This window comes from Gasterosteus aculeatus, chromosome 4 (genome assembly GCF_964276395.1).
Source record: "Gasterosteus aculeatus chromosome 4, fGasAcu3.hap1.1, whole genome shotgun sequence".
In the NCBI taxonomy this organism is placed as follows: Eukaryota; Metazoa; Chordata; class Actinopteri; order Perciformes; family Gasterosteidae; genus Gasterosteus; species Gasterosteus aculeatus.
Window position 1 is genome coordinate 22,137,843 of NC_135691.1, and position 22,050 is coordinate 22,159,892.

General features: G+C 40.9%; 1 protein-coding gene across 6 annotated transcripts in view; it reads left to right on the forward strand.

Annotated features, from left to right (window-relative positions):
- The window catches only part of kcnc2 (potassium voltage-gated channel, Shaw-related subfamily, member 2), a 61,630-nt gene extending 49,512 nt beyond the window's left edge, over positions 1-12,118 (forward strand). For 2 of the 6 annotated variants that reach the window (XM_040174530.2, XM_078101085.1), the window contains 3 exons: positions 1,779-2,712; positions 4,065-4,232; positions 4,755-5,029. In XM_040174530.2, the coding sequence (XP_040030464.2) occupies positions 1,779-2,712; positions 4,065-4,232; positions 4,755-4,903 (1,251 nt within the window). In that variant the 3' untranslated portion in view covers positions 4,904-5,029. Of the gene's footprint in view, positions 1-1,778; positions 2,713-4,064; positions 4,233-4,754; positions 5,030-8,502; positions 8,959-9,450; positions 9,720-10,401 lie in introns of those variants that run through there. The other 4 variants (XM_078101084.1, XM_040174534.2, XM_040174535.2 and 1 more) reach the window with 4 other exon arrangements.
- The last annotated feature ends 9,932 nt before the right edge of the window (positions 12,119-22,050 follow it).

Here is a 22,050-nt window from a genome sequence, read left to right on the forward strand (position 1 = left end):
AAGGCAAAAACTCAAAATCTCTCTTAAACGAGGAAATGTAACAGGGATCAAAAGGACGTGACAAACGTTATCGGACTTGACTTGACTCGTGACGTGAGGGCTGGTGTGCAGGGCAAAACAACAAGACACACTGGCACAGGACAAGGGGCGACGCAGACTATAAGTACCCATGAGGGAGTTGTGGGAACAGGTGGACACAATCAGGAATCAGGGGAGACAATCAGACTGGTGACACATGAGGAAGGGCAAGGGACCTGAAACGAGAGGGAGTTAGTTTCCAAAATAAAACAGGAAGTCAAAAAACAACTGGAGACAGGACAAAAACGCAACTTGACATACAGGTGTGACAGATATAGCCTAAATACATGGGAGTGGTTTACATTTATTGCCTCGCATTTCCTCCAACATGGTTTGACAATTGACAGACATTTGTTTCTAATTTGGGGAGTAATACAGAATCTGGTAACATTTGTTCAGGCCAAGTTTGTGAGGAGGTTTAGGTAGTTGTGTCCTCCAAATATTCAACCATTCATCCTCTGTAATGTTCACTCCAAGTCCGTATTTCCATTTTAGTTTTACATGAAATGTATTTCGTATTTTTTTCATTAGATGTTGATATAAAGTTGATATGATTCTGTATTTCTTTGAATATGCCATGACGTTTGGTAATGAAATGTCCCTGTTTATATATGTTATATTTATATTTTCCAATCTGTAATGTTTCATATTTGACTCTTGGACTCCATATAAACCTTGAAGTAATTGTATCGCATGCTCTGAATTGTTTGTCAGGAATTTCAATTGTTAGTGACTGAAAAAGGTTTAGGAAGTATGCTCATTTGTATGGTAATCTATGAACTGAGATCTAGTGGGAGAACAGCCCACCTCTCCATAGCACTCCTAATGTCCTGTTCCACTTTAATATAGTTGGCTTTGTATAGAAAATCAGTACATATTGTTATAGTTACCCTGAGATATGTAATTCTTTTAGAACTCCAATTTTTTTTTAGAACGCCTCAAGTTGATTGACTAATAAAGGGAAATGTCGAGGTCCTCTAAATAACAGATCACGTCATCTGCAAAAAGCCCAATGATAACTTCTTCTTTTCGGACTAAGGTCCATATTATGCCAAATTGCTTGTGCCAAGAGCTCTATAAAAATTGACAATAGAGTCGGTGAAAGACAACATCCATGGCAGACCGCTCCAGGGCTATACTATCAGTAAGACCACCATTTATTTTCATCTTTGCGGTTGGGTTATGGTAAAGCGTTTTAACACATTGAATAGCTGTTTCATTTAGTCCAAATGTTTTGAGTACCTGATACAGAAAAGTCCAGTTTATTCGGTCAAATGCCTTTTCTGAATCACGGCTGCATTAATAATTTTATTGTTAATATGTTCAATTATAGCAAGGAGATGATGCATCACCATGGGACAAAAAATAAGCACCGTTTTCCTGATCTGCAGTAGGGAATTTTCTGTTGTATAATAGCTGCTGCTTGACCACTTTTCTCCTGTTTTTACTTCCAACAGCTTAATATATCAGCGGCAGTACATTAAATCTGACTGTATCTGCATTTCTGTGTTTCACTCCCACCAGAAGCAAGGGATAAGTGTGTGTCTATTTGTTGCTCTTGTTAATACATTGCTCCTCTCTCTAGAAATTAAATTAGTTGATTCAGAATGCTCAGCTGGTTTATAGAATGTTACAGTTCAAACCAAAAGTAAAGATGGATCGTAGTAAAACATTTCTTTTTCTTTTCTCCTCTCCTGTAGTTCATAGCCTTTGCATCTTTGTTCTTCATCCTGGTCTCCATCACCACCTTTTGCTTGGAGACTCACGAGGCTTTCAATACCATCATCAACAAGACGGAGCTGATGCGGAACAGCACTGCGCCGGACTCAGGCCCGCAATACGAGATTGAAACCGACCCTGCACTCACCTATGTGGAGGGCGTTTGCGTCTTCTGGTTTACTATTGAGTTCCTAGTGCGTGTGACCTTCTGCCCTGTCAAGTTGGAGTTTGTTAAGAGCGTTCTTAACATAATTGACTTTGTGGCTATCCTGCCGTTCTACTTGGAGGTGGGGCTGAGTGGCCTTTCATCAAAGGCTGCTAAGGATGTGTTGGGTTTCCTCAGGGTAGTGCGCTTTGTTCGTATCCTGCGCATCTTCAAGCTGACGCGCCATTTTGTCGGGCTAAGGGTACTGGGCCACACATTACGAGCCAGCACCAATGAATTTCTCCTCCTCATCATCTTCCTGGCGTTGGGAGTGCTCATTTTCGCCACCATGATCTACTACGCCGAACGAATTGGCGCTAACCCCAACGACCCCACCGGTAGCCTCCACACAAAGTTCAAGAATATTCCCATTGGCTTCTGGTGGGCCGTGGTAACCATGACAACACTGGGCTATGGTGACATGTATCCAGAGACCTGGTCGGGCATGGTCGTTGGAGCTCTGTGCGCCCTATCGGGTGTGCTGACGATAGCGATGCCTGTGCCTGTTATTGTCAATAACTTTGGGATGTACTACTCCCTGGCCATGGCCAAGCAGAAGCTACCCAAGAAGAGGAAGAAACACATCCCTCAGGTGGTGCAGGGAGGGTCCCCCATATACTGCAAAGCAGATCTCAACACCACTTGCAACAGCACTCATGGCGACCTGTGTCACATCAAAGGGACCAGGGTGATGGAACGCAACCGCGCAGGTAAGACAAAATCAAAAAATCATGAGTAGCCACACCTCAGTGTTAAAGTAAAGGTTCCACCGAGTGGTGTTATACATGTAGTGACGGCAACAAAAAAATCCTCAAAGATAACTGAGCTCTCTTGAACTGTGTGGCCTCCCAGCCTTCCTCTCTGGTTGCCACAGTGATGAGGACGTCGGCACACAAGGTACTGCGGTTTGAAGAAAGCTTTGTGAAACGGCTAATGCAGATAGGAAGTCAGAGCCGTTGTGTCTACGGTTTCCTTGCAGCAGGGATTGTTCACTTGCTGCTCAGACAGGGATTGTTCACTAGCTGCTTTTCCCCTACAGGCCCACATCAGTAATTACCTGTTACACATCAGATATTGATGGAAATCAATGTTGACCTCCATACATTAGCTTTTTTGAAATTCTAGAGCAGAAACCATGGTAGGCTAACAGTATGGGCGATTGTGCAGTCTATTTGGGTATTAGGTCACAGAAAACACGGTTACTTTTCTCCTAAGGGTCCTTTCATTACCTTACGCTTTATGTTTTAATGTGAAAGGTTCTATTTTACATATATTGAATTCCGCCAGTCTTTACTGTGGGATTAATTGATCCAAGACGACAATCTGTGAATAAACCTTTCATCTAAAACACTTTCAAAAACTCTAATGAATTGTTTGGCTATTTTCTATCAATAGAAAGTCTGTTGTAGTGCTGATTATTTTTAAACTTCCCAGTATCAAGTTAAAATATCTAATATTAAATCAAGCCATTCGCTAAACCATTCCCCAACAGTCCAATCATAGCTTAACAGCTGAAACTAAGCTCGACAGGCCTCTCGAGCTTTGGATTCCTCCACGTTGAAGCAGTGTACACAAGCTTAAGGTTAGAGTGATACTATATGCTGATATCCATTTAGCAAATTTGTAGGTGCGGTTTTGTTGGTTAAGTATTTTCCTTATCATACTATTGCTTTGTCTTCTCAATGGATCATACATTTTGACCACTCAACATTATAAATGAAACAACTAAGTTACCCTTTAAGATCCTGTTAGAAATATAAAAGATAATACTTCTGTGACAAAATAATTGAATCCTTCTAACTGCTTGTGGAGCCACACTGATATAATTCATGACATATTCCATCATTGCAATGGTTATAGCCAGTGCCACTGTGTTTTTGATCTGTGGCAAATGGCATTGAAGAGAAGAAAATGTGACCCTGGCTCCCATCATTGTAATGATGGAGTGTGTCATCCAGATGCAATAGTGTGTTGACAGATTTTGGACAAAGCAGAAGTTATAGCTTTTGCTTTGTCCAAGAATATTTCATATAGCTAACCGGACCCGTTTCTTTTGTCCCAGTTCTGTCAGACTGCAGTGGGGGCAGCGACCTGACCATGTCTTCAGAAGAGAGGGTCTCCATGCGGAGGTCCAGCACCCGGGAACAAGACGAGCAGAGCGGGGGGACATGCTTCTTGCTCGGTGCTAGTGACTACAGCTGCCCTGCAGACGGAGGGATGCAAAAAACAGGTAACTGCATGTGGAACTCTCCTGGTTTGAATTGTACTTTAATGAACATGTCACTCATTTGTTAACATAAGTCAATTTCTTAAAACATTTGTTTGTCTTTGAGAATCATTCTGAAATTCATACTTGCTATTCTGCATTGACACGTAATCATTTTTCACTCATTATTCATCACGTACTATTCTCGGTTAGATTTTCCCATGGTTACACTTTTCAGTATGAGTGGAATATGCTTTGAATCTAGGTTGTACCATAGGAAAACAGATGTCAGTTCTTTGTTCTAAAACAAAATGAGAAAAGATCCTCATCAGCTGATGCGTATACGTAGTGACTGGGACACTGACATCCATGTAGGTGGGGGAGGGTATTTCTGTAGTCCTAGTCAGCTCAGGTAACGTAGCCGGCGGATCTGCTACTGCCTCAGCAGTGACACAGCGCTATTTTTTTCCAGCAATTCTGAGGGATGACAGCATCCATGCAGCTGACTCACTGTTGCTTTCATCACAATTTCTTCATTTTTTCCAGTTGCCTGGAAACACTCTCTGACCCTGCATCTCACTGATTTGGCTTTTGCCAAGTACCATTGCCCGTCTGCAACTCCCAAAGAAATTGCCAAGTGTATCATCTGCCCCAAAGGTGATGGTACACCAGCAGATGTTTCCTGTTGCTCATAAGCCTGAGGAATTGAAACAGCCTAAAGTAGATTTAAATTAAATCAACTGATAAATGTTTTGACTTCTTCATTTATAACATTGGGAAAAGCATTTTGCTGCTTCTAAATAACTGATTTAGCTAAGAACCAGCCAAAACAGTTGAAATATTTATATTCAGATTAAAAAAACAAACTAAAAAACCTGCTGTTGCTGTTTATGTGTGTATTGCAACAGGCCCTTTGGCAAGCAAGAATGTTATTATCGGACATTTTTGCATTCTGTAATATACTTAGCGCCCATTATTTAAGTTTAGGTAAGATATGAGGTTGCTGTGGTGGAAGGCTTGAACAAATAGGGGACCTTCACCCCGGAGATTGCTGTTGGTGTGACAAAGACAGACGGTAAAGGGTGGATGTTATTTATTGATGCTACTAACATGGTTATGTTACTATTTAACATCAGCCGTAATATTTTACTCACCTTCACATATACTCTTTCATGTTTTTGTTCAAATTCTTCGTACATCATATGCTATCCATGAATCAAATCTAAAAGCTGCTGTTTGAACAGCTGTGAGTACTAATATTTTCCATGTTGTTCATTATGATAAATTTAAGGGAGTGATTTTGGAGGGAGGCCTGATGTTGATGAGTTGCCAAATTTCTTTTAAGATTCAGCTAATTTCTGAGTGAGTGTTAAATAATTTGATTGTAAGGGTTATTTTTGCTCCAGAAACTCTCATTCAACATATCCATGGTTTTCAGAAACAGTACATGCCAAAAGAGTTTGGCGTCTGGGTTGCATTCATTCTTTCACAGTAATAACTCTAATTTATAATAGCTAATAACAAATTTGATTTATCAATGAAGAAGTCAATTTGCCCAATTAAAACATGAGTTGAACCTGGGCCTGGTTCTTATTTCTAGTTGTTTAAACTTAGCAGGAAATATCTGGAAACCTTAAAGCTTAACTAGATTTTTAAAACCGTACACATCATTATTTGAAATATTGCTGGATGATAAACAAATTTGTCCAGAATATTTTTGTATTGATCGTCTAGAGGTGCATCCATAGAAAGGTCAGAATCAGAAATGGCTGTACTTTCTTAACACTTTGACCCAAGCAAAGGTCATCATGATGTCTACATTGGCCAAATTACCACAAAGTCTTGCTGATATTCCGTGTGGTTTCAAAAGGGCAGAAAAGGTCATGAACTAAAATGCATAAACTTTACGCCATGGATTAAAGGTCATGCACAGATCATTCGATAGAAATCACAAAAGACGGTATGTCTAAGAAATACATTTGGTTGCATTCAACTGCACTGAATAACATTTAGATGTCAAGCAAGGCCTAAATCATGGGTTATTACCTTCATTTGATCGCACGCATTTTGAGGCGTTAGTGAATGTGTAATGTGGAAAAGTGAGCCTTGCATAATAACCTTTTGTCAAAAGTCAGTCCAGTCTGTAGTTATTAGTGAAAAGTCACATTAAGGACTTAACTTTCCCACTTTAAAGGCTGACATTATGACGGTTTTATACAGTTTATACTTCAATATTATGAACAGAAATGGATCAAAGTGAGGTCAGGCAGACAAGGTATGGACCTGAAATATCACTTTGTAAGTCAGTAACGTTACACAATAAATACACAAAGAAACTGAACTTGCTTTGCTCCTTTTGTTTTGTTGTGTGATTATAAACTAACTTTACATTTAGTTGGGTCCTGTCAAAAGTCAACTGTCTCTTCAGGAGATTGTCCAAACCTCTGGTGCTCTTGCTTTGTAGCCTCAAAGTGATTCTGCACTATACAGAACAAATCAATGAACAGTTATTCTCAACTGTTGGATTGCAAGCCAAAAGTGGGTCTACTATCCCACTCCCTCTGGCAGCACGTGCCCTGTTCTTAGGGCTGACAGATCTGACAAAAGGGTGTGCTTAATTTTCTTCAAAGCACATTTTTCTGTATTATATTGACAAGGTAATCAGGAGGATAATACATGTGGTATAGGTGTGTGTCTTTTTGTTTAATTTATTTTCAGTTTGGGGATGGAAAATGGATTTCAGGTACTAGTTATTGAGAATTCAAGCAGGATAACACGTAATTCTGGTTCAATTCTCTTTTGCTCAACGTAGACAGCGTAGCAGCTGTACCTTTGTCTCTGCTGCTTCTGTTGGGGGTCACTTTTGCAGCAACACGCCGGTTAATGCTTAAAACATCGGTTCCCTTTCTAGTCCCCCGCTACCTGTTGGCATAGACCAACACTAGCCTTTGTTCCGCCTACTTATGCTGGCTCCGAGACAGCCGTGACGAAGCGCTCTGAAGAATTCAAAAAGTGCTCAAAGCCTACTATATGTGCATCGCATTTGTTTACACCTTAAAAGAAGAGCTCACTTAAGGTATATTCTAATTTAAATGGGTAATATCCCTTGTCTTTAAAAAGTGTATGACTTTTTATATAAACCAATTACAGCTTTGAACAGTGACTCTCAAAGACATTCATTTGTTGTTGTACAGCTGCATGTCGAGATAACTGCTTTGCAAGCCGTGGCAGTTGCGTTCGCCACAGAAACTGCAAGACAGGAACTGTTGATCGCGTGTGGTTTATAATAGCTAGAATGTTTTTTGGGCCTTATGTGGTCAGATTGGTCTTACTGCCTCCCCAAACTACTGTCCTGTGGAGAAAAAGTTATTCAAAGTGTTTATATATATATATATATATATATATATATATATATATATATATATATATATATACATATATACAAATACATATATACCATGACTGCAAGTCTGCGCCTGAGTCTTCTCTTACTCCTGTCCTTGGACTAACCATGACACTTGTTTAAAAGCCATATGATCAGCTAATAAGCTTAATTTCCCTCTTATTTGTTTATTTGTGACCTCAATCATAGCTATGGGGTGTCTTTGAAAAATGAACAGGAGGATTTTCTTTTTTTTTCTCCTTTTGCCAACGTGGCATAAATGGAGTGTAAAGCCTTTAGCCGTACTGTGTTTATGGATCTATTTCACAAAATCTTTGGGCACAGTCGCTGCAACAAGGTTTGAAAAGAATAACACCTCAATAACATGCTGTCTCAGCAAAGAAATCACGTTAATGATAATGGACAAGAAGACTGGTGCAGATGTTGTTTAGCTTGGGTTCTTGTTATTTCCAAGCAGAACAAGTGAAACAGCATAGCTATCACCATTTCCCTCTCTGAGCTGTGTCCAAGATTACTTCTTACGTATCAAAGGGAAGGAGCGACGTATATTCTCTGGTCAGAAAGATTTTCCAATGTAGATGGAGTGGGTCTTGTGCAGGAAGTCTGTGGTTCTTTGGCTCAGCCACTGAGGATGAACTAAGCCAATGAGGTTGCCTATAAGACTTAGATCTGCCACAGTAAGGAAAATATCCTGTGCATGCACTCACTATACAGTATGTGGCACTGCTCTGTCTCACTCCTGTCTCCTCTTGTCCCGGTTCACTTCGGCTGGCTCGGACTGGGATCGTTGCCTGCCTGCTCGCCTGCCTGCCTGTATGTGTTCATGTCCTGTTCCTGCCACCACCACCACCACCTCTCTGTTTCCCACTCCCTACCCCTCCTCATCTGAAGGCTATGAGAAATCCCGGAGGTTAAACAACGTAGCAGGCATTGTCGCTAACACCCTGAGGTTGTCTCCTGTGACTTCGCCCTACGGATCACCCTGCCCACCGCGACGCTCGCCTATCCCCTCCATCCTGTGAGCCGCCTGGCCCCCTCTAACAAACCACTCTCGTTTGATATTACATCGGAACTTTTAGGTGTTGTGGCTAGTGGATAAATACTTAACTTTGTAGCTAAAACTGCTTGAGCAACTCGTCACTTTCCCCCCTTCTCCTTGAAGATAGATGTACTTAGCTAACTCGTCAGTTTTCTTGTGTCACTCAGAGCTCAATGTTGACTCAGAGTAAAATAATTCTGACTGTATAGTCCAGAAGCAGCCATAACATTTAATGAAGCATGTGTAAAATAATCAGGGACATTTGATGTGTGTATATTTAGATACCTTTTGAAAAAAGACATCCTTCCAAAAAGGAAACTGTGACTTTTATCTTTTATTGTTTGGGTTGGCGGGGCGTCCAGGTGGAGGACTGCTCGCTCACGTCTGTTGCTCCTTACCTGCTGCTCATGTTTTATCATCGTGTAAGCATCTTCGCAAGAAATGTTTTGAGGTGAGAAGGGACAAGGCAGACCGTGGGTAGAGCTTATGGATAAATATATACGTACTATAAATATGTACATATATTTCAAGGATTCTTTTCTTAATTCAATGTTGTTATGTTGGAGTTTACAACTTGCCCTGTGTCTCATTTTGCATGTCAGCTTCACCAGCAATCCACCGAGAAGACTAAAAAGACAGAAAGCCCAGCTTGGCGTCTGTTCCTCTCCGCATGTGGGTTGTTTTTGTGTTTCTTTCTCTGCTCGTCTGCTGCTATTTACAATTAACTTTCTCTCTGCCGCCTTCATGTTTTGTTTTTTTCCTTTGACGGAGCGCCACCAAAGCTGGTTGTTTGCTCACAGATAACTGTAAGGAGGTTGGCTTTTCTGGTTTCACTCAAGCAGAAAGCAGCGTTCTGTCTTCCTGGCTTGAGAAGAAAAGGCATTGCCATAGCAGGCGATGTAAACCTTCTGAGCGAGTGTGAGGGTCAAGTTGAAGTGTGAAACACTATCACCCATTTTGGTGCTGAGTTAATATTGTGGCGGTGCTTGAATCATGGGTTATTGAATGATCCTGAGTAGAGACAGCTGTATGTAGTTGCAGAAACATGTACTATCGATGGCACTGTTAAAACGGCTGCTTGCAGCATTGGAATAAGCTGGTAATTATCACGATATAGGTATAATTACTCACTGTATCATATGTCACCAGGTGGAGTTCATTTCAAAGAAAACCTTGATACCTAATTTATATGTACATTTTCGCTTTTTAAATCCCACTTTCTTTGAGCCATCACCAAGGGCTATTGACTACTCTAATTCCCAAACCAGACACACTGCCCAGAACTCCCTCAGAACTCTTATTGAGTCTTAAATTAAAACAAAAGCAGCCTGAGCTTTGTCATTTCTGCATCTGCTGTATTTCATAAATTGCCTCCACAGGTGAGGGACAGCAGACATGACCGTGCGGCAACCCTACTGGTTGTCTATACCAGTAACAGATGGTTGCCAAGCAACTGGCTCACGCGGCGAGATCCATCTTACACATAACTCGGCAAAAAGTCATACAATTAAAGAGCAAACTCTCTTCTTTGTCCAAACGCTAAATTATTGAATCACCCCCAACTACAATTTTCAATACAGCTTTTATATTTCTGGATGCATGCATATATATATATATATATGGTATATTTATATTTTTTGTATGTGTGCATTTATTCAACATAGCCATCTCATATTCTCATATGATGCTCAACAAAGACATATTGTGCATTTCTGATTCATAGGGATCTGTTTGTATTGTATTTTGTTTAGACCATTCATTTCCTATTTGAATGACGGGGGAATAAGTCACCTGTGCGAGGACCTATTGCCGTGGGAGGACACACCCTGTCTCATTTGGAGCCACTCCTGGACGATACGGATGGAGAGGCACGCATAAAAAACGATTGACTGACGGCAGCCCAGCCAGCGGCTCAGTGCGCAGGAGAGGAAGGCAAACAGACATCGTGGGAGAACTGAACTGAGAACCTGATTTGTCACATTTTGGGACTTTTTTTCTGTTCTGGAACAATGAAGGGGAAAAAAGTAGAATAAATAAAAATGGACACAACCTTAATCGAGACTATCTACTGTATGGATACATGCTTCTGTAAATAAGAAAATAACACAGCATGCCTGGGCCAAGAGCCTCCGTCCACACATCTGTCCACCAGTGGCGAGCTAGGTAACGAGGTGTTCTTTCACTTGATTTGCTGTGGTAACCCCCCTCGCAATAAGTGTATCAAGATTAATCAGCCGATAAAAATTGAGTGTATTCATAAATGAGATTCTATATACAGTGCAGAGAAACAAATGTGCTAAGTTGAATAAATGTATCGGATCGGTCATCTCACTTTTGTTTCCTTTGGTGATTTTCAGTAGGTGAATTGCTCTGCGGTGCGTTAAAGTGTGTGTGGGTTGGTGGGAGTGTGCGTGTGTTTGTGTTTATCCTAAAGCACCAAGGTCAGAACCGCAGTCTAATAGGCCAGAGACCAAATGAAGGTACTTGATGCCGTCACTCTTCCAGTTAGTTTTAGCACAAAAAAAAATGAGACAGAGGTCCCCTGTGATGTGGTTGCCATTGTAGAAGTCCCTAGCAAACCCACCCCCTTGTGCCGTGCATTTAAACATGCAAACACCCTGCGATTGTAATGGAGATCGTTTCTTTCCTCACACACAAAAATTATCCTCACTATAATAGTCCTCATCACTCCTGGTGGCTACACAAATAAAAACTTCCAACGTTTCTGAAGCAAAAGTGTAGCAGAAGTTTAACTAAGTCCCAAAGTGGAACTTCTAGAATGGCTATAACTGCACAGTAGCAATCTTTCACACCCAAACAATCAGACCGGATTTGCAAAAAGCACCTGTAAAAAAAAAAAAACGCCGATCCGCACTGTGATTTCAGCCGCCTGTTATAAACAAAGATGGCGACCAGGTCAAATTCAAGCTTGTTGCAGCTCTAGAAAGCTGATGGAAAAAGTACTGGATGTCGGCACAACTTTTGTGTCACGTCGGCTGCACACAAGCGTCGTACAATCCTCCTTGAGTAGTACACACACTGCTTTACTCTTAGAACAGATTAAAGGGGTACCGTTCTTTGTGTCTTTGTAAGATGACGTTTTAACTTGCAAAAAAAGGTGGAAAATACATGTTGACTCTGGAACTTGTATTTTTGTGTCTCTTACTGTGGGGTACATTGCGCTTACCTGTAAAAGTTATGGTAGTCCAATGCTGTGCTTCTCCACCGTTTCCTCAAAATGTCACGCTTTTTGATCCAAGTTCATGTTTTACTGTGAGGAAGATTCTAGTTTGAAGTCTTTTTCTGTGGAGCCCTTAGTTGGCATTCTAAAGTGCATGCAGAAAAAATAAACCCATTATGTCAAATTGTTAAAAAAAAGGACGACATACTGTATATCACGTTCAAAACAATGTGTATAGAGAAAAGTAAATACCACGTGAGAGAGTCACATAAACTATTTATCTTTAATTCATTGTTTCTGTCTTTACTTGGTCTGACCTTTTCTCTTGCTGAATTCTCTGAAACTTAAAAAATAATCACAGAAAATATGGGTTCATCTTTCCACGTCCAATGTAGGAGTCCCCACACTTTTCCGGCTCGCAGGCTACTTTTCAACCTTGGTGGGGTTTGGGGGGGTTGGGTAGTAGTCTGGTGAACAAGTAGTAGTAGAGAAGTGTAGACTTGCACTGATTGGAGTCAGCCAGGGTTGCTTTTGAATTAAATGAAATGCGTCTGTTAGTCAGCAAGGCTCACTTATTAGCATTAGCCTTAGTTCTCCGTTAGCTCCTGCGATCGACGCACATGCGTGAGGTGAAGACATTTTTTGAGGCTCGTTGTTTTATTCACATCAACTCGTTTTGCGCTGTTGGAGCGCGTCACCGCTACTATTCACTATTCCCCCCGTCAGCCGTCATGGAGGGGAGGGGGTAGATCACCATGACTTGGTTGAAAAGTAGAGTGTGGGGACCCCTGACCCATAGCAACAGATACAAGCGAGATGCTGCAAAATACTGGCTTTATACTATAGCTGCACTTTATCATTTACTCGGAGGAATCTAGTGTCATACAACCTGCATCATAGTGCAGCTGACAATGAAAAACAAGCAGCCGATTTCCCACAACAAAATGCATTTGTCTGGTGGTAAGATAATGGTGAGCCCCCCTCTCTTCCTTTGTGCCTTGTTGAAGTTGGAACCACATAGCAAAATGTATTTGTGACACATCCCTCAACTATCTTTACTCCTGTCGCCATAGAAACAACCACGGACGTGCTGAGGAGTAAACAGCCAGACCTGGAAGTGCGTATTTTCAAAAGAGGACACCCCGTCCCCCCGTCCCCCTCCCTATCTTAAGGGGTGCTCAAGGCGTCCTTGAGCAAGACACCTAACCCCTAATTCCTCTCCGGGCAAAAATGCAAAAAGCCGTGGGTTAAAAATGCAATGTAAGTTGCTTTGGATAAAAACGTCAGCTAAATGATCTTTAATGCACTGTAAATGTTGCGGTCTCATAGCATTTTAATCAGTGTATATACAGTACCAGTGAAAAGTTCAGACCCATTTTACCATTGAATTATGACAAAATGTGTCCAAATATTTGACTGGCACTGTGTATTATAACAATATACTCTTCAACACGTATTTCAGAAACCTTTAAGATAGCACATACAAGTACTATTTTGTTTTAAATTTTGGACACAAAATTCACTCACTACCTATGAATATCCACAAGAAGAACAAAGAGGGTAAGTGCGAATTTTTGCTGCTTTGAAAATGCTATGACTATCATATAGATGCGTTAAAACACAAAAATAAAGTCACAAAAGGTAAAAACCTTAGCATGACATGACAGTAATGCAGAGATTATTAATATTAAACTGGTAAATTAAAAGGTAAATTCATGGTGGCAGACACTTTAAACATATTCTCACAAAGAAATACCGATCCAGATATTTTGATGAAAGCTTCCCTAATTTGACATAACGATTGACCATAGTATACACACTGTAAATGTAAGCTGTGAGGATATTATACTGCGGTTTGGCATTTAAATCCTGATGCTTTGTCATGGTTGACAAGGGTCAATTGAGTGAGGCAGTTCAGTGGGGGCTCGATTTCCAGGCTTTGTTCTAGATTCAGAGTACAATTACTCGCATATTGACATGGAGCCCCTTATTGACAACCATGAGGGAAGCATGTAGTGTCGCATGGCAGTAAGGGAGACTGACAATGGCTGTAAATACCGATATGAGCTGTGAGAGTTGGAAAAATAAATTATAATAAAACATCATAGATGAAACGAGAATTGAGCTTTATAGGTAATCCAGCAGGAAGTCAGTCCACACGTGGGCCACCACTTCACTGCTGTGAGTATGTGGGATGCTCATGTGTAGCTTTGAGTTTTCATCCTTTATTTAGCTGCAGGAAGAGGGATGGATCGAGGCACTGCTGTCCAAATGTTCTATTTAGCTATATTAAAGATATCTTGTAATTTAGTTTTGACCAGTTTCTGAAGGTTTGTAAGATTTCAATAAATCCTGATGATTAAAATACAAGAAAGAAGATAGAAATGTACTTATGAAGAATGATTTTCCCCTGATTTTAGTTCCTTGAGAAACACTTTGTCGTGTCGTATGTAAGAAGCGATTAGGGATCGCAAATATACGAGGCATCTTTTCAAGGGCTAATAAGGTCTAAAGGTTATGAGTCATTGCTTTTAGCTTTACATTGATGGTGCATTTTTGTTGCGGCCGTGTTTCTACGGCTGGAACATGGATTTTTAGTAAAACATTAAGCACCACGAGAGCCTCTGATGCTCGTTGATAATTTGTGCCGCGGTGCATTCAGACATCAAATTACTGGGAGACCACTGAAAGCGTCCGATAGCGTCTGTTCCCTGCTTATCTCCTTGCATTCACTGCCTTTCAGCTGACGTGTAATTAAAGTAAAATCCACCACACTCAGAGTAAATGAGAAGGCAAATGACTACAACGGCCTTGCTTAATTACAGACGAGCCAAATGGCTGTTGGAGTTTTAATCTGCATGCACAGCAGTGAGTTGGGTGGCAGACATACAGCTGTGGATGGATGTCTCATAAAAGTCAACAAATAAGTGTCACGGTGTGGTTCACTTCATGTTATATTTTGTAGTTTTCTGCCACTTGTGTCCCCGGGTAACTTCACTTCCTGCCTTGTCATGTCATCCCCTGTGATCGTCTAATAGTTTCCACCTGTGTCCAATCACCTGCACCTCCCTAGTGTATTTAAACCATGTGTGTCTGTTGTCACTTCGCATTGCGTCATTGTCTTTTGCCACGCATGTCCTTGTCTTTTGTCTTGGATAGCCGTAGGTTCATGCCTGTGTGTTTTTGCCCCTTGGCCTTTTGGATTTTGGATCTTGTAACTATTAAAGCCTTTTGTTTCCTGCAAGTCTGCATTTGAGTCCTGCCTTCCACCCCCGACCCTGACAAATAAGTAAAATTTATGCTTTTTCTTTTACGGTGTATTATTACAGAATGAGTTAAATAATAGTTTTAGTTTGTTCAGCTGTTGCACCTGTAATGGACTACAGATTATTGTTAGTTGATCTGGGCATCGGAGCATTTATTACCAGTGGTTATTGAACCACTAGTGACCAATGACAAGCCATATACATTAATTTAGACAGGTGACGATCCCAAAAGAGGAGGCACCAAAATCAGAAGTGTGCCACACATGCACACACAATCAGACGTGAGGGTTTCAAACTAAGGGTACCTCAATCTTCCCAGCACACAAAGGGAGACACCAATACCCGGAGGCACAAACCCCACCACCTTGGTCTCAGCCGCACCTACAAGGACGAGGGACACAATCAACACAAGGCTCTAAAATAAAAAAAAATAAGAACAGAAAAAAAAGTGATATAGGGGCTGCTCAGTGAGCACCGTAAACAAATCCAATGCCAGAGTGGGCTGGTAAGACGCTGTCGGCAATGCAGCAGGGTAGATGAAAACCCGATAGACAAACAAATCCGTTTCTAGGCAAAACCGTAGGTCAGCAGAGCAGAACTGTGGGCAAAACAGCAGCATTCCTGGAGTGTGAGTCATTGTAGCCACTTAGTGGCAACGTTCTACTCGAACCTCGCTAAAAGTCCCTTGTGGTACAGGATGAAATTAAACTAGAAAATGCATTTCCTGCTGAAAATGCATTGGATGCTAAAAGCTGAAAGCTGCAATTAATAACTTTTGAACAGCTTTCAACTTAATTCAGAAGAGTATTTAGCCCGCTAGCCCCTGTGCTTCCAGGTTTGGTCCACAGCGGTTGGTCTTCTCATACGTGGCTGCCACATTGCCAGTGTTGCGTTAAAAAATGGAGAAACGCCGGACGGACAGCGGGCATTGCAGATCAAAAGGTTAAATTCAAATGTATTTAATAAAGGAGATGGTGTTGTGGTAAAAAGAACATTTCAGCTGAGGAGCCGCTGGTCTCAGCAACCAACAGACCCCAGGTCAGTCTTTTTGACCATCCATAGAGCCGTCTGCCCCCCCCCCCCCCCCCCCCCACCAGTGAACTCGAGAACAATGGTCCCTACAGGTATTTATAACAATGCTTAAAGGTGTGAAAGATACTGTCCACCCCTCTGGGAGTGGTCTTCTGGTGAGTTCATTGTAACTCGGATTTTGAATGACCCTTAGTCAATATCAGTAGTTGTGCACGTATTACATGCATGCATTCCAGTTGATTAGATTACATCAAATACAATCATAACTGTACATTGATGTTATTCTATTACAGTTGCAGAATTACAGTGGTTTTACAATATTATAATACCAGCACAATCCCACCGGTTTACCCTGCCGGGATCTTTCCTTCCGGTTAGCGTTCCTGAGTTGGCCTGCTAGCCATGGCTGTGTGGGCCAGAAGGTTATCAGACCCAGTGACGGCAGTGTCGTACGCCGGATTCGGGCCAGAGCATTCGGCCTGATTCTAGGGCATCATTCATCCTGAGTCAGCAAACGGACTTGGCCCGACGTGTTTCTTATGTGTTTCTTTAATAGTTTAGTGTCTTATGTCAACATTTTAAAGTTTAAATGGTGACTGTAGCTGAAAGTTCTGGATGAAGAAGAAAAGGAAAGCACCTACGGATCAGGCAATATCCGTCGAGGTCAGTTAGGAGAATCCTCACTGTATTTATGTGAGATCTGCCCAAGGTGATTTGCGTGTGAATGTTTTTTAATTAGAGGGATCTGGTGGCCCAGCGCGTAATAGAAGCTCCCTCCTGCTACAAGATCAATAGTTTGTACCGGCGTTCATTGTAATAAAACCTGTGGGTCATTTAAGCAAGTTGTCCTTTCAGAGAGTCCTTTCCAACTAAAGTAACCTAGTCTGTAATTTACTCCATGAGGCGTTTCCGTTATTCAATCCATCCATTCATCTGCAAACCGCTTATCCTGCACACAAGGTTGCAGGGGGGTGGAGTCTATCCCAGCCAACTTCAGGCAATGACAATTGCAGGGCTACACAGAGACGAACAACCATCCACACACCTATGGGCAATTTAAAGTCCCTAATCAACCTGATCCCCAGAGCCTTTCTTTGGACTGTGGGTGGAACCTGGAGGGAACCCACGCAGACACGGGGAGAACATGGAGACTCCACACAGAAAGGCCACTGGGCGGAGAAAAACCCAGGACCTTTCTGCTGTGAGGCCACAGTGCTAACCACCACACCACCGTGCCGCCTCGTTTCAGTTATTATTATATTATTTTTATACAAAGTTGATTCATGTGTCTAAATGCAAGACAGACCACAGATGTGACAGATATTTATTGTTTTCTTCCTTTCCATTAGATAGAAGTTCATACACAAATTGTGTAAGTCTATTTTAGGTCCAAAACCATGTCCAGCTCTAAAAGCCACTTCATAGTTTTTCAATTTGCTCCACCACTTCCTTTATTTTTAGAGACCCGCCGAATCAATTAGCTGCCAACGAAACTGAAAAAGTGTCAGTGTGGAGGCTCTTCAGTGTGAAGAGGGAAGAAAACAAACATCTCACAAAATGTCATCACAGCATGTCCACGTTCTCTCGATGTTTTCAATCTTTTGAAATCTAATTCCAAGCAACATAAAATATATGACAGACAGAATCATGAGGTTTTTCACATCCTAACACTTTCTCTAATCATCTTCAAATACACAATTAAAACCGCTAATGACCAAAAGTACTTTGAATAAAATCAAATATTAATTCAATTGTATAATGATTCGAATCGCTTGCTGTTTGCAAGAAACCACAATTGACCACAATTATTTCATGATCAGCTATGACTTTGGATGTTGAAAAGGATTCAATGCAGCGTCCATACTGTTCATCCCTTAATAATAATTTCTATAAACAATAAAGCAAAACATTCATGCAACATGATTCAACATTATATAGTCACTGATTAAATTTGACAAAGTCAAAACAAATATATACGTAATCTCGGACACTATCTGGGGTCCATTTCAAGAAGCAGGTTTAGTTAAAAGTTTGTTAAAAGTTTGTTAACCCTGAGATGAGGGAAACTGTGGCTTGTCTGTTTCAAGCTCAGGGTCAGTCACCATCGTAACTGAGCCTGTGAACCTAAGCTGGTATTCCATAAAGCGGGTTATGTGAAAATTAACTTAACCCTGAGATGAGGGAAACTCTGAGTTGTCCGTTCCAGATAGAGAGGTATCTGAGACTCTGAGTCAATCACCATGGTAACTCTGTGGACACTGTGAACATAACTTGCTCGCTGGCAAGTTTACAATAAGAAACCCAGAGTTTATACCCGTCTCCTCCCACATGAAGAAAGCTGGTAGACATGGATTGCCTATTCCTACCAAATCCAATTGACATCGAAGCCTTGGTGATTCGAAATGATTTACGTCGCGAGAGAGTCTTCCGACCCAGATTAGACGTTTTATCATTTCCAGAGGAATTTCTGTTAGAACGCTACCGCTTTACTGGCAACTAGGAAACATATGGACGACATTTAATTCCTACAGTTCCACATACAGATTTAACATGGTATTGACCGAAAAGCTCACTGTTTCAAGCTGTGCTGTGGACGTTGATGGAACCTCCTCCTGATGATGCCCAACCATGTTCTGTTCAAGGACAAGAATGTGCTAGTTATCCATTATCTATGCCCATCACTTCAGTCTACATGTCAAACTCCAAATTCCACTCTAGAATGTGAATGGGCAGAGCACTGCTAGTATATAATATTAAGACACAGTAGGCCCCTCTGGATCTCTCCCTGTGGCAGCTGACAGCGTTTCCTCCTCCTCATCATCATCATCATGTTACTTAAGATACTGTTTCTGAATACTTATAACTACCATCTGAGGCAAGATCGGAGTATCTGCAGGGTTTACAGCTGTACAGATGACACCATCCACAACTGTTGGGTGGGCGGATATATATTAATTAAAACGTACACACACTACCGTTCAAAAGTTTGGGGGTCACTTGGAAATGTCCTTATTTTTCAAAGCAAAGCACTGTTTTTTTTCAATGAAGATAACATTAAACCAATCAGAAATACACTCTATACACACTATACATTGTTAATGTGGTAAATGACTATTCTAAGTGGAAACATCTGTTTTTTAATGACATATCTACATCAGTGTATAGAGGCCCATTTCCAGCAACTATCACTCCAGTCTTCTAATGGTACATTGTGTTTGCTAATTGTCTACATTTCCACAGATTACCTCAACAAAACAGCTAGAATGACAAAGGTCTGCAATGCTGTAATTGCTGCAAATGGAGCATTCTTTGACGAAAGCAAAGTTTGATGAACAAAATTAATATTTAAAATAAGAATCATTTCTAATCTTTTCAATGTCTTGAAAACTCATTTTAACTCATTTGATAATGAAAAGTGTGAGTTTTCATGGAAAACACAAAATTGTCTGGGTGACTCCAAACTTTTGAATTGTAGTGTATATATTAGTTTTATTTTTTTTAAATAAGTGTATACTTGCATCTGATATAGTCACTTGTGTCCTGGGGGGTGACAGGCTCGGATGAACTTCCCCCAGGGAAACCTTCAGCCACCGGGAGACCACTGTTTAGGCTGAGGGCCAGCTCCTCAGCCTCTGTCAGAGGTGGTGGAGGTGGCCCTCGACCTGTTTTTCGGGCCTCTGCCTTCTTTCTGTTGGCTGAGCAGAACTCAATGTTTCTTTGTTTTTTAATTAGTATTTTAATGAATGTTGGTGTAGGCTACAGCGTCACATTTTAAATGACTTCGATAGGTGTAAAATAAAAATGTGTCTATGTGTTGCTCTTTTATTTTCTGTTGTCATGGTGACTCGTGGTATCGGGGCTCCATTGATGATGGCTTTTTATAAGGCAAGGCAAGGCAATTTTATTTGTATAGCACTTTTCATACACACGGCAGACTCAAAGTGCTTCACATTATAACATTTCATACAATAAAGTGAAATAAAATGCAGGAATTAAAAGACAATTAAAAACAGAAAACAAAATAAATTAAAATCTTATTTAAATTGTTTAATTAAAGGCAGAGGTTAAAAGTGCAATGTAGGTAAAATTTAGCAGAAGGCGAAGCTGAACATAAAAGTTTTCAGTCTTGTTTTAAACGTGGTCAGAGTTGGGGCAAGTCTTAAATCTTCAGGAAGTTTATTCCAGCTGTTTGTTGCGTAGTAACTAAATGATGCTTTCCCATGATTTGTATTTACTCTGGGAATCACTAACAGATTGGTGTCAGAAGATCTTAGAGATCTTGAAGGCTTATGTAGTGGAAGCATATCAGTGATATACTTTGGCCCTAAACCATGTAGTGATTTATATGTGAGCAGTAGGATTTTGAAATTAATTCTCTGACATCCTGGGAGCCAATGTAAGGATTTAAGAATTGGTGTAATGTGCTCACATTTTTTGGTCTTTGTTAGAACTCTAGCAGCAGCGTTCTGAACAAGCTGGAGCTGCCTGACAGTTTTTTTTGGAAGACCTGCAAGGAGACCATTACAATAGTCTAGCCTACTAGTTATAAAGGCATGTACAAGTGTTTCTAAGTCTTGAGCTGACATGAGCCCTCTAAGTTGTGCTACATTTTTGAGGTGGTAGTAGGCCGATTTTGTTACTGATTTGATGTGACTCTCCAAGTGCAAATCTGAATCCATAATAACCCCCAGATTTCCCCCAGATTATACTCGTCATGCACGCACTTAACTCAAGGTGAACATACTCAAAGTTGATTGAACTAACGCAGATCAGCTGTTCTGGAACCGGATACTCAGAGTTTTCCTCATTCATTCAAGTACTCTGTATCAGGCGTATCTTAGCGCAATTTAGACATGAACAAAATAAGATAGTTAAGTATTATTATTATAAGTATTATTCACCTGTCTCCCTCTTTAAATACACTTAAATGTATTCCCCAAAGCAACTTTAATGTGGCCCACTGCAGGACAAGAGCCCGGGTGGAGATGATATAGGCCTGTTGAAAGCTCGTTTCCAGTCGGGGTAACCCCTGACAGGGCCTGTGACATTATTGTGGCATGTGTTGTTCTCCATAATATTGACACAATTGTAGGAGAGCAACACCCTGCCCAACAAATAGAGGACCCTGATGAGGACCCCCTTTACCCTGCAGATGTCCAGGATGGAAGAGCGGTCATACATAATATGCAGAAATCACTTCATTATTTCCTAAAAATACAAAAGACAGTTAGGTTTCTATGTTGTTCCAATATTCAACACAAATCACCCGTGACCATGCACCTAGCTTTAGCTTGTATTTTAGGATTTCAATTTCCAGATCAGTCTTTTGTATGTGGTGGTCCAACAACACTTTAATTTCTAGGTCACTTTTTTAATGTTTTTGTTTTTGTAATCTAAGGGTCCTTTGCAGGTAACTGGGAATACATATCATGACATCATCTTTGGGGTATTTAGTTGTCTTACAGCTTCAAGGAGGCATGAGGGTCCACAAGGGAGAGAGCACCATCACAATCTGTTGGGACAAATGACAAACCTGTGATGGGAATAATTTATCTATTCATATTGGAATAAGATGTATATAAGGCCATTACATCTTATAAAGGCACTTGTGTCCTGAGATGTGGCTCCGTTGAGAAGCTCCCTCCAAGGATGCCTTCTGGCCTTCCCTGGTTCAGACTAAGTGCTAGCTCTTTTGTTGGGGATAAAGCTACATTAAATCCAAAGTTGCCAATGAATATTACAGCATTTTAAATGTGATTAAAACGAAGTACAGCCATGAGCATATTACATGCAACGCGAAATTCGGAATTAGTAAAACGTATGAATTATGATTAATGTGTAAATTAAAATATTACTGACAGCATGTGGTGGCGGGTGTGGTTTGGCTCAGCTGCAGAGGGGACGGAGAAGGGGGTAGCATA